Genomic DNA, 13,335 nt, shown 5'->3' with positions numbered 1-13,335 from the left:
CCCTTTACGCCTGAGTTGTGTAGGGATATGCATCCATGCTGGTGCACCAAATGTGTGCAGGTAACTCAGATCAGGCTTCCTGCCATGCCACATGGTGAATGGTATTTCACCAGTAGTTGTGTTAACAACGTTGTTCAATATGGTATTAGCACACATTGTGGCCTCCCCACAAAGAATCAGGTAATCCAGAATCAGTTAACATTGTTCTAACCATTGCCTGTAGTGTTTGGCCTCTTCTCTCAATAAATGCGTTGTGTTGTGGTCTGTATGGTGCAGATTTTTTGTGCTCTATTCCAGCTACCTTTAATCTATTCTGGAATTTGCTGTTAACAAATTCCGTACCATTATCTGACACCAGGGTTATCAGTTGCCGTTTAGTCTTTCTTTCTGCAAATTTTAACCAGTTGAAGAAATGTTGATATGTTTCAGTTTTGCTTTTCATTAGGTAGCAAAACCCATATCTAGAATAATGGTCCATAATGCTCAGTATATATCGAGCACTCCCCATACTGGGTTTCTTTGGACCTATAATGTCTGCAAATACTACTTCTAAAGGTTCTTTAGTTTTGAAACCATTTAGCCTATTTGCAGGCAATATTTTACTCTTATCTTCACAGCAGACATTACAACGCAAATATTTATCACAAGGTTTTAACCTTATTCCATCAGATAACTCTACTGTACATTTTAGCATTTTAAAATTTATATGCCCCAAACGCCTATGCAATAAATGGATGCATTCATTATGAGGCTTTATATTGTCAAATACAGTCTGAGCCTCCCCTTTCTTACTATCATGTAATACATACAATGTTCCATTTAAAGCTGCAGTTACCTTTTTGTTATCTTTTTCAATTATGCAATTATTATCCTTAAATGTAATTACATAACCTAGTTTGTCTAATACCCTTACAGAAAGCAAGTTCACCTTTAACTGTGGTACATACAACATTTTTATATCCTGGTTTAAGCATGGACAGTATGCAATACCTTCTCCCTTGGCCTTGAGGTTCCAGCCATTAGCAAGTGATATATGTTGAGAGCTTGTAGACATTTTTATAAATTTTTTCTTATCTCTCGTGATGCAGTGGGATGCACCGCTGTCCACCACCCATAAATCATTCTTCACATCACAGTTGCTAAACGTGGCTAGTTCAAAGGATTTCTTTGGCTTTTTTACATTCTGGCTTTTTTCTTTTCTGCAGAATCTTGCCAAATGTCCTCTGCCTCCACAATTAAAACACTTTTTAATTGTGTATGCCGTCAAGATAAATTCTCTTCTTCCGGTGCTTTAATTTACTTAGTTGGTTTCTTTCAAGCTTTGAAGATAAGTTCTCTTCTTTATTAGGTTTATCTTCTCTCAGCTGGTCACGTTCACACCTTCTTCTGGCTTCTTCTAATAGCCTGCCGGTAATCTCAGTTAATGATAAACTATCTTTTGGCAATACTTCTAAAGCAGTCACATAATCATCATAACTTTGATCTAATGAAGACAGTATGATGTATACTTGTTGCAACTCATTAAATATAAGCTCTTTTTCTTGTAATTCCTGAAAAATGCTCTTCATACAATTTAAATGAGTTAACATGTCTCCATTCTTCTGAAGATGTGTTCGAAATAGTTTTGCGTGTAAGATATATATGAGCTCCTACACTGTCTCGAACATATATCTTCCTGAGGTTCTCCCAGCAGTTCGCAGCGTTTTCCTCTCCACGGATATGGATAAGTTGCTGGTCAGAGAGAGACAGTCCTATGATGCATAAAGCCTGCTCATTCTTTCGTTTATAGTCTTGTATCTTTTTGTCATCCTCCTCAACATCAGGATCTAAGTTAGTCACATCTGGTGGGTTTGCTATTATGTCCCACAAACCTTCTCTTCGTAGAAGTAAACTACATTTCATTGACCATGAAACATAGTTTGTTCCATCTAGTCTGGATATCATGGACAGATTAGGCAAATTTACTTGTGCCATTGCTCTTCAGGTAAACAACTATTTAAAAATCAATGAAAAACAGTTTGTTTTTACAGTAATGTGCAACTCACACCAACTCTCACTGCTATATCATGGTTAGTTAGACTGTGCTCACTGGGCCCATAACCAATGTTAGTGTTTGGGGACAAACCCCCAAACAGAATGTGCAGCAGCAGTCAAGCCAGGCAGCCAAATGAGAGAGGAAGGGCCCTAGAGTTTACACACACTGATGACAAAAAACACTGTTTGTAGTTTAAATAGTTGTTTAATCCAATTAGAGTTTAAACATTGTCAATCAGTCCATATGTCATTCACAAATATATCCATTCAGTAACTTAGTCCATTAACTAGTCAGTTCTATATCCTTATCTTCTTGTAAAGATATCCTCTCCTCTGATACCTTTCCTTTTGAAGACAACGCTGAGTATTCACAGGATATCAGCACATCAATGAAATAGTCCTTTCGTTCAGGTATTCAAACAGTTGTAGCAAACAGTAGCAAACTAAACAGTAGCAAGCTGATAACAAGCAGAGAGGAGATTACGTTTCTCTTACTGCCTTTTATTGCCGTTTGTAACCGCACCCTCAATTAGTTAATTACAAGCAGTTTTGTGCTTAAAGCTACAAGTTACAAACTCCCAAACCTTGGTTTATATATTTATTCACCCAAACTTAGTTGGTGTATCAATGTTATACCCAACAAGCATCTCCTGTTTATTCACCTCCAAGACATCCGCCAACAGTTCTGCCATTATCTCAGCAAGGTTTCCCCCTTTTTCTTCCTCAATGTTCTGGAATCTCAAGAAATATTCAGCTTGATCTCTCTCCAAAGTCATTATTGTTCTCCATATTTTTGTCTGCCTGTGTGAGCTTATGATTCATCTCTTCCACTTTTTTCTGTTTGTTCTGATTTCGCTTATACTTTCTGAATTTGTTGTTCATTTTTAATTATTATTTGTTGAATAATCTCCATTTTATCATCCATCTTTTCCATTCTTTCCTTCATATCTTCAAAAAATGTTTGTTGTGGCTTCTTGCAATAATTGGAGCATTGATTTCATTTCTGCCTACATCGTATTCATTTTTTATTCTGTTACAATACGCTATCCGATGATTTTGGACTTGCTGGATTAGATGCTGATACTGCTGATGGTGCAGAAGCATTTCTCCCCCCTCCCCCCAATTTACTTAAATTGAAGTATTTGTCATTTTGGATGGTCTTAGATAATTTAAGGGATTTAAAAGATATAATAATAACACAAATATTATACCAACATTTCCACAGTCCCCAACCAACTTCCCACTTTTAAAAAGTATTCTCAAAAATTAACAATCACAAGATCCCTTTTTCTTTCTCCCCTCTTGTTCTCAATCTCCAAGAAATTTCACACTTTCTGTTATTGTACTCCAAAAAACAGGTTGCTTGTTAGTCCCCAAGTTCTTCAAAAACTGTTCTTTTGATAATTTGTAATCCATATAAGCCCACCAAGCCCCAGAGTTCAACCACAAAGACTCATAGATCACCAAAAGCTCTGAGAGTTCAGAAAGGAAAAAAATAGTTCCCTGCTATTTCCCAGCTTCTGTTTGCGTTGTCTGTTTAGCTTCCATATAAGTTCGAAGAGCTACACTGTTTAAAAAGTTACAGTGTTTCACTCTCTGTCTCTGCTATCCTGTATAAACAATTTGTCGGTGCAGGTGTTATTTGTAGCAAACAAGGCCATCCTTTCACTCACTTTCACTTCTCAGTGTTTTTCTCCACCTGTTAGATGTCGCTGTTCCTCTATTTCTCTACTTTCCCTCTCTCATTGTCTTTCCAATCCAAAACTTTTTTAAAATTCCAGGGGTCAGGATTTCATATTACAAAAATTTTCAACTTAGTATTGTTAAAATTTCCAGTCCGACTGTCCTGCCTTCAAACTTCTTTCTCTTTTCTGAAAAGTTCTCTTTTCCCTATTTGGAAACATAGATAGCGCTCAGGCTTGCTCGTTGCTTTTTTTTGGGGGGTGGAAAACAAACAATCCCACTCTCTCTTTGAGTCCCACTTTCACCTAGGCTAGCTTTAAGGGAGAAAGTTCCTCAACAGAAATTGGAAAAATCTCACCCAGATTGACCACACTGTTCCTCAGTCTTTTATGGTTGCTTCATCAGTTGGCTGTCACAGCTTTGGTCAGGCACACAATGGCCATCTTTTTTTTCCCGCTGGATTGAGAACTTACTCCAGATCAAACGAGTTTGTGGTCTCCTTGTGATCGATGTAGTGTCCTCTCTGTCTTCATCACCACTCCAGTGTGACTTGGGTCCCTCAGAATCTCCTGGGAGGTCAAATTTGGTGTGATTCCACAGAGCTCCATAGAGATGTGCCATAACACTGGGATGTCAGCCTCAAGTCCACTGCATTCCTTTTGTTGACCTTGTTCTTGATTGGTACTCCTCTCATCAGGCCGACTCTACTTCAAACCCAATCCCTCCCAAACCACCCACATTCCAATTCCTTCCACCATTGCTTTGTCAGGCTGGCAACATGTGAAGCAGCAGCAGCAGAATGGCAGCTATGACACAGTTAGCACATCCTTGTTTATTTTCTTGAAAAGAAGACTACTTAGAATGAAAATTCTGAATGTATACATTATGCTTGTAGATCCATTAGGTTAATCTTTGTATTAATTCATGGTTAGCTGGTTTTCCCCCATTTAAAGATTTTTGGAATTAATTGTGACCAAAATATTGACTGGATAAAGTGTTAGAACTGGAGTCTTAAATCCCAAAGTAGTTTGTTCGCTGTCTACCTCTACCCGCTGTCTACCTCTGCTTCTGCTTCAGTGTGCCTGCAAACTAAGAAGGAAAGTGTAGCATTTGTGGAGCCTCTGTGGCACAGTGCAGTACTGCAAGCTACTTCTGCTGCAGCCAGCTGCCTACAATTCAAATCCCACCAGGCTCAAGGTTGACTCAGCCTTCCATCCTTCCGAGGTGGGTAAAATGAGGACCCAAATTGTTGGGGGAAATATGCTGACTCTGTAAAGTGCTTAGAGAGGGCTGTAAAGCACTAGTGCTATTGCTATAATATAACTGTGCAATGCGTTAGATCTGAAATAGCTATATTTTTTCCCAGGATTGTGCAGCTGCCAGCACAATACCAGAAAAATGCGTGCTTGGTTTAAGAAGTTGCAGACATGTATTATATATGTGTACTGACAGACAGCTTTCAGTCTTTGTGGAAAGTTCACAACCATATAATAAAGTCTAGCTTTCTCAATTGGTGCAAATGAGCTGGAGGAAAAATCAACTGAAATATTTATTTTTTTCCAGACATTTTCTGGTCCATAGACAATATATGGCTTTCCCTTTATTTGGGAGCCAAGATTTTAGTCATCCTACCCTAACCAGAACTAATCATTAATTTATGTTTTTGTTCCTAGGATACCTTTGATATTAGGATTCTAATGGCCAAATCTGTTAAATACACCGTAAACTTCTTAGATGCCAAAGAAGCAGATTTGCACAGGTAATCTTTTCTCCAAAAAATTCAACTCTGTGATCCCACTGTGATTCCAACTTGGAGAACTTATATTTCCTTTAGAAATGTTATGTTTGTTGTATATTAATAAGACTTGTTTGCAATTAGATATCAAAATATCAACCATCATAATTATGGTCGATAATTTTCTATAGTAGATTGGCAAACTTTTGCAGCTACCTTTTGATCTTACTTGGTGATATAACTCTCCTTGTTCCATGTACTTCCCATTCGGAAGATGAGCCTTCATGGGCTTATAGTTTGGGAAATTGGCATGAAGAGTAGTCTAAACCTCCTCTTTCATTATTTTAGAGTTGGTAGAACTCTAAACCCTGAAACATTTTCAATGGTGATCCAGAACTGACATAATATAGACCATGCTTCTGGTTAGCTTCTTTGCTTATACTGGGGGTATGGATTTTTGCCCTGGTGAAGGAATAAAACTCTTATAGTGTCTATATCAAGCATACTTTGTTTGTGGGAAGCTAAGACTTATTTGCTCAGTATCTTGGGGGAATAGGTTTTGAGTAAACTGGAAAAATCATCATGCTGGATTATTTGAATTGTTGTGGATTAGGTGCTGATGGGGTCATTTTCAATGCTTGTCTGCTGATTTTTGTCATTTCTTATAAAATCTAAAAATAGTCCATTCCCTAAATAAGACCCATGTCGTTTAGCTAATGCCTGTTCTCAATCCAAGTATCTTTCTTTTGGACTCAAAGCTGGAACCTAGTTGATAATTCTGAGATATCAGCATAGATAAACATTTAACATAGAATTATTGTACATATTTGTTTTGAGGATCTTTTTATCTTGAAATTTGAATGTGCAAATTTAAATTGAAATAGGAATTAAGAACCAGTCTTTTTTTAAAAGAAAGATTACATTTCTTTAATCCAGATTTTCTCAACCGTGGCAACTTTTAAGATGTGTGACTATCTGGGAAATACTGGAATTCAAGTCCACACATCTTAAGGTCACAAAGAGTGAGAAACACTTCTTTAATTAAATGACACTTCAAAGAAAATTTTTACTCTTTGTCACTACATAAGTCACTACATAAGCCATTCTGAGTCTCTGAAGTGTGCAGTGAGAATTCTTCTGTGTTGGAAAAGTTCTGAATTCTCCATATTGCTACAGACGATAATGTTTGACTTGAGTAATTGTGCCATATATACTGTGTGAAAGGGTTATTATATTCCTAGTCTGTAACATACATTTTATGTTGTCCATGTATATAGGCCAATGTGTTCACAAGAAGTTAGCTTCATATGACTCACTGTGACTTTTATTTTCCAGGATAGAAATTCCATTCAAATTCCACATGCTACATTCAGGATTAGTCCATGGATTGGCTTTCTGGTTTGATGTAGCCTTCATTGGTTCAGTGTAAGTGAGGACAAAGATGTGCTTTCCTACCATCAGATGTTAATTGTTATTACAATCTTGTACAACATTAATTTGAACATGCCAGATTACAATAGCAACTGTAAATGGCAATTATATTTTGTGTCCTATGGCTAAATATGTGAAAAATAAAGAAAAGAAAGAAAATGTGCATCTCTACATTTTCTTTCCTATTGTTCATATTTGGAAATGCAGTTTCCTAGTCTAACATTATTTATCTCAAGACTGATTAAAGAGGGTAGTTAATTCTAAAGTTGTGTTATTTGATCCTGAATTTATCGTGTTTTCCTGAAAATAAGACCTATCCTGAAAAGAAGCCCTATCTTGATTTTTACATGTGGGGCCAATATAAGCCTGCTCCCCAAAAAAGCCCTAGTTAAGATAACCCCGCCTACTTCAGGGTGCATGGGGTGGGACGAGGCACGTGGCTAAAAATCAAGCTGGGTGGGATGGGGTGGAGGTGCCTTAGCGGTACTTACCTTCAGATGGTTGCAGCAAGGCCTCACACACTCAGACACCTGCCTCGCCTTGCCGGTCCACTTCTTTTGCAGCCACTTGCTGCCACTTGTGTGTGTCGCCCCCCAGTCTCTGTTTCATTGTTAGAGGCCTATAGGAAAGGCCTCTACAGCTGAGAAATTGGCTCTGGATTGACGTGCACAGCACCCCCTGACCTCGTTTCATCATAAGAGGCCTTTCCTGAAGGGCTCTGACAGCGAAACGGAGGCTGGGGTTGACACACGCAAGCGGCAACAAGCATTCGCAGAAGAAGTGGCCCCTGGCAGCAGGCTCTTGCTGGGTGGGGCTGTTAGTGCTGCTGCTACAAGGTAAGTCAGTGGAAGACATTCTTCGAAAATGAGACCTGGTGCCTTTTTGGATGGCAAAAAAATATAAGACTGGGTCTTATTTTGGGGGAAACATGTAAGTTGCATATGAACTTCTAATGTATATTATATTGGCTTGCACAAACCAATCGTGCAGCTGAATCTGTTTTTAAAACTACAATAAATATTTCAAAGATGGACTGTAGATTGATGAAGTTTCTACTCTTGATTTTTGTCTCTGTCCTTCTATTAGAATGACTGTTTGGCTTTCAACTGCTCCCACAGAACCTCTTACCCACTGGTACCAAGTTCGGTGCCTGTTTCAGTCTCCGCTTTTTGCTAAGGCTGGTGACACCCTCTCAGGGACATGCCTCCTTATTGCCAACAAGAGGTAAGATGCGTAGAATCATCTTGAGAAAAGGGGGAAATGTCCTCAAAGTAATTTGTCAAAGTTTTCTATGACTGAGAGTCTAATGCAAATATGTCAAATTCAAGGCCAGTGGGCCAGATCCCGCCCATTATGTGTTTAGATCTGGCCCATAAGCAGACTAGGAGGAGGAGGTGATTGAGTAATTACCTTATTGGGCTTCTTTGGGTGTCTTGTCAGTGGCAGCAGCACTAGCAGAGGACAGGCAGTGGGAGCTTCTCCAATGTGTGGAGCTATGCAGCAGCAGTAACCGTATTGGGTGGGCAGGCACAGAATGTGACAATTCACAGAGACCAGGTGGGCGTGGTTTAGTAGGCATTGCTGGGTGGTCACAACTGAGTCACAACTACTAGATGGGCATGGCTGGCATGACATGGACTGCTCAATTCTGCTCACTGGGCGTGGCTGACTCGGGACAGAATAAGTTGTACTGGCTAAGTCAACATTGGGACAACTCAGTGCCCCACAAGCTCATCCCCTCCCCAAATTGCTGGCAGCCAAGCATGCGCACGCACACAAACACTGCATTCCACGTTTGAGATTTTATCCACAGAGGAAAGAGAGGGCCCCTTGTCCCCAAGCCCAGGCATGACTGGCAGTTTGCAAGCTCAGATGTGGATAAAAGTCTCCAAGCTTGGAATGGTGTGTGTGTGTGTGTGTGTGTGTGTGTGTGTGTGTGTGTGTGTGTGTGTGCAGGTGCACAGCACACCAAAGGAGACATTCTTCTAATCCCAGGCATGGTTGGCGTTTTGGCAAAGCAGGAGGTAGAGGATGACATTGCTGCATGTGGAAGCGCGGAGGAGAAAGCTTGCAGGAAGCAGTTTCTTCCGAGTCCATTATCTGCCTTGAAAGATCTCTGTAGAGGAGGAGGTGTGGTGGGGGAGCTGTATGGGGGAGGCTGCCCCAACAAGCCAGCATCCTTACCATGATTGGAAATGGGGATTCTCTTTCAAGAAGGGCCAACATCCCTCATGCAGGATAGGGGAGTGCTGCTCCCCTGCCACCCCCTCCTCCTCTCCAGAGATATGTCAAGGCAGAAGTTGGTCTCAGAGGAAACTGTTTCCTGCAAACTTTCTCCTCTGCACTTTCACACACAGCAGCGTCCCCCGTCTCCTGCTTTGAAGGGAGGGTGCAACAGACAGGGAAACATGAACAATGTATGGGATTGGGAGAAGAATATCTCCTTTGGTGTGCTATGTGCATGCACACTTATACACCATTCCAAGCTTGGAGACTATTATCCGCATCTGAGGTAGCAAGCTGCCAATCATGCCTAGGCTTGAGGAGAAGGTCTCCCTTTCTATGAATACAAGTCCCCGAGCTTGGAATGCAGTGTGTGTGTGCACATGTGCATATGCTTGTCTTACCAGCAGTTTGTGGAGGCAAGGAGCTTGTGAGACACCGAGTTGTCTCCACATCAAGTTAGCCAGTATAACTTATTCCATCCTGACCCAGCCGTCCCAAAATAGATTTGAATCCAAAATAGATTTGAATCAGCCATGCCCAGTGAGTGGCATTGAGCTGGCCACATCGAGTCAGCTATACCCACTCAGCCATGTGCACCTAATCATGGGGACCCAGCTGCGACCATCCAGCCATGCCTACACAGCCACGTCCACCTGGCTTCTGTGAATCATCATAGTCTTACATGCAATTGGCCCTTTGAGGGCAGCCATAATGCTGATGTGGCCCTCAATGAAATTGAGTTTGACACTCCTAGTCTAATGGATTCAGTAGTGAACTTGAACATAGCTAAAATTATTTGAAATATGTTTGTTACGTGTTTTGAGTTGATTGTTACTTTACAGATTCCAAAATCAGTTACAAAGTACAATATAATATAAAAATTACTGTGTGTTCCCTGAAAACATGCCCTACCCCAAAAATAAGCCTTAGTGAAGGGGGTGGGCATGGCCAGCACAGGAGGCAGCCCTTCTCCTTCCCAGTCACCATATGGCTGCTCGACCTCTTAATCAGGCCCACAGATCAGCTGAGGCAGCGAGGGCCGGGGGCTGCCTCTCGTTCCTTCTCTCCAGATATAGACTGTTCCTTTCAAGCAATCAAACGTCGCTTGAGGAAAGGACACATTTCCCAGGATTGTAACACTGAAGGTTCAGGATGGAGCCTTTTTGGGATGTCCATCTGTGCTGAGCTTGAGGAAAGGATGACTGACAGAAAAATCCTTGTCCCCATTTTCCTGCAGTTTGTCAAAAAGGTTCCATTCCGAGGCTTCAGTGTATCCCAGGACCCTGCAAGGCTTGCTATAGCATTACATATGCAAGCAGTGGCATCATCATGAGGTTTGTCACATCGGCACAACCTCTTGGAACAGGACCCTGTAAGGTTTGTTGTGGTGTTGTGTATGCAAGCAGAGGCAGCACCGTGAGGTTCAACATATCAGCGCAGCCATTCACGGCAGAATGTCAGCTGTGCCACAACAAGCCTTGCAGGGTCCTGCTCTTAGACTGTGCCAGTATGTCAAAGTTCATGGTGGTGCCACTGCTCCTGCATACAGCTGCTCGCATTGCAAACAGCCCGGGGATTTGGACAGCCTTTACTGGCTGGGATGCCTTCAGGATCCCTGGCTTCCAAGTCCGGCAAGGCCCAGCGTTTGGACTCTGGTGTGCTCTTCTCCTCCTGAGAAGCAGCAGTGCATCCATGGCACATCTGGATCACCAAGTCTGGCCTGCTGATCTTGGCCGGCAGTGGCTCTGACCTGATCTTGGCCGCCAACGCTCTGAAGGGGGATCGTGCCCAGCTGGCTTCACACAGGAGATGTGCTATGAGGGAGCCCATTTCTTGCGTTGGCCAAGCGGGGGTTGCCCACGCAGAGGCCGGGCCTTGGGGCACCACTTTTGCCCTTTGCTGTTTCTCATCAAATCTATGTGTGAGACAGAGAGAGAGAGAGAGAAACAGTGGAGAGGAAATCCTTTCAAACAGCGTTGCCTTCAATTCTTGTTATTCCCCTCTGTCCTTTCTCTTTCCCTCTCCCACCCCCGATTTGATTGTTTGAAAGGGACAGGTTGCGGTTTGCTTCTACCATAAGCACACGCTTCCTACAATATTCCAGAATTCTCCTTTTCTTAAGCAGCAGCAGCAACTGGGTAGAGGCGGAGGGAGGAGCCGATTCCGACGGGCCAGATGTCTTTCTGTCTCACTGGCTCAGCTGATCCATGGGCCACGTTAAGGGCAGTCATGAGGTGACCGCCCTTCCCGCCTCCTGCACCTCAAAAAAAATAAGGCCTCCCCGAATATAAGCCTGTGCTTATTTTCAAGCCTAAAAGAAAATAAGACCCAGTCTTATTTTGGGGGAAGCAGTATTTTTTTCAAGTAAACATTTTGCAATTTGGATTTTATTGTCAACTTGCCTTCATTATCTCTAATGTCTTTCAATATGGTACATTTGAGAACAGTTCTTGAAAAACAGCAAGCTATACTTGTGTATTCAGGAAATAAAATAGGATAGGCCTACATAAAATTAGTTATTTATTTACAATTATTGCACTTTCTAGATTAAATAGCGTAGCAGAAAATGTTTGATCTTTTCTATAATACTTTAGAAGAGCAGTGGCTGAAATTGGTTTTTCCTTTTTAAATCAAGGTCACAATTGCTTTCGCTTACACCTTTCAATACATTCAGGATCTCCATTAGCTTGACCTGGTCTTGTTTAAATGTCATAAAGGATAACTAGATGACTATTCACCATACCACTTACTTTTCTTTTTCAGACAGAGTTATGACATAAGTATTGTTGCTCAAGTGGATCAAACAGGCTCTAAATCCAGCAACCTTCTTGACCTGAAAAATCCCTTTTTCAGGTATCACACTGATTTCTTATATGTATCTTTTCCACTCTGTGAAAGTGAGAGAGTATAGGTCTGTGGTCTGAAAATAGTGTATCTGAAAGAAGAGATTAATATATTATCAAGCAGAAAGAACCAAAATACAAATTTTAGCTATATATCCAACAAATATATTTAAAATCTGTAATTAAAAAAACTTTTATGTTGTTCTTAGCCAAAAGGCATAGAAGCAATTAAAAGCTCTGGTTTAAGGTAAGACTATTGATTTTATTCTAATGTTTTACTTACGCTTCAAAACCTTGGAAACTGGACTTTAAGATCAGAGTCGGTTCAGTTTTATATGCTATAAGGGATTAATAAAATACAGTTTACATTAATACTGTCAACTATCCCACTGGATAAGGCAGCAAAAGAAACTTCTGGGACATTTTTTACCAACAGTATAACATTACTGAAAATTCCATGTGGGTACAGAAATAGAAAAGCCAGTTCTAACTATTCAGCACATAAACAGTATAGGAAACCTTTCACTTTCCCCCACTAGTCCTCCAATGTCCATTTTTCACCAATCATTTGCACTCACTTTGTTTTGGGAATGGTCTGTCTGCCTCAGACATTCCCAGCCAGTGATCTTGTGTTGATTGAGTCTGTTTCAGGTGTTCAGTTTTGCACACTTGAATTCCAGATTTCCCTCGCAGGCATCCTTTACATTCCAGTGGCTTCTCTCCCTCCTCCCGTTACTATCGTCTGGTTGCAAGCGAGGATGCATAGCGAGTCAATCATGACATGCTGACCCTTCACAAAGAAGATTAATCCTACAAAGAAACAAAAACACATGTATTATTATACCATGATCTCTTTGCACTAATTAACCTATCGGAGTTGGTCCAGGTACTTAGCATGGAACCTCAGGATGAGTCTAGAGCAGGGGTGTCAAATTGGTGGCCCACGGGCTGGATGCGTCATGTACAGGGCACCCCAGCTCTGTGAATGGGAGAAACATCACAAAAGTCACGTGATGGCAGCATGTTGTGGCAAGTTTGACACCCGTGATCTGGAGGCTCAATGAACAGCTTCAGCTGTGAGCTACAAAAGGGCCTTAACAAAGTACAGTGAAACACTGGGTGTTTCACTGTACGTGTAAGTTCATAGCTGCAACACTCCTTTTGCATTCTTCTGGAGCAGCAGCACCATCATGGCCACATCACGTGTCTACTTGTATCACAAAGGGCTCATGTGGGTCAGTGTGCTTTAGAACTGACTCAGTGGCGAAAAGATGCTTTAGTTTCTCAAATGTGAGTTGGCACTTGTGTGACCAGTTCGCGGGTTAACTGGGCTTGGCTTCCTCTTTCATCTTCAGTAAATTCATGATTAGTAGAGCTATTTGA

The 13,335-nt window shown here is 41.3% G+C and overlaps 2 protein-coding genes across 7 annotated transcripts in view; one reads left to right on the top strand and one right to left on the bottom strand.

The window, feature by feature from the left end:
- YIPF2 (Yip1 domain family member 2) overlaps nt 1-13,335 on the bottom strand; it is a 453,467-nt gene that overhangs the window by 409,318 nt on the left and 30,814 nt on the right. The gene's annotated exons all lie outside the window — the stretch shown is intronic.
- The window catches only part of CARM1 (coactivator associated arginine methyltransferase 1), an 85,735-nt gene that overhangs the window by 55,329 nt on the left and 17,071 nt on the right, over nt 1-13,335 (top strand). For all 6 annotated transcript variants that reach the window (XM_087926076.1, XM_087926073.1, XM_087926074.1 and 3 more), the window contains 4 exons: nt 5,391-5,476; nt 6,788-6,877; nt 7,970-8,107; nt 11,873-11,962. In XM_087926076.1, coding sequence (XP_087782202.1) covers nt 5,391-5,476; nt 6,788-6,877; nt 7,970-8,107; nt 11,873-11,962 — 404 coding nt within the window. The remainder of the gene's footprint in view (nt 1-5,390; nt 5,477-6,787; nt 6,878-7,969; nt 8,108-11,872; nt 11,963-13,335) is intronic.

This window comes from Pseudonaja textilis, chromosome 2, assembly GCF_049901715.1.
Source record: "Pseudonaja textilis isolate UNSWEBS1 chromosome 2, rPseTex1.2, whole genome shotgun sequence".
NCBI lineage: Eukaryota > Metazoa > Chordata > Lepidosauria > Squamata > Elapidae > Pseudonaja > Pseudonaja textilis.
Note: the sequence above shows the minus strand (reverse complement) of the source record. Positions and strands in the feature narration are given on the sequence as shown.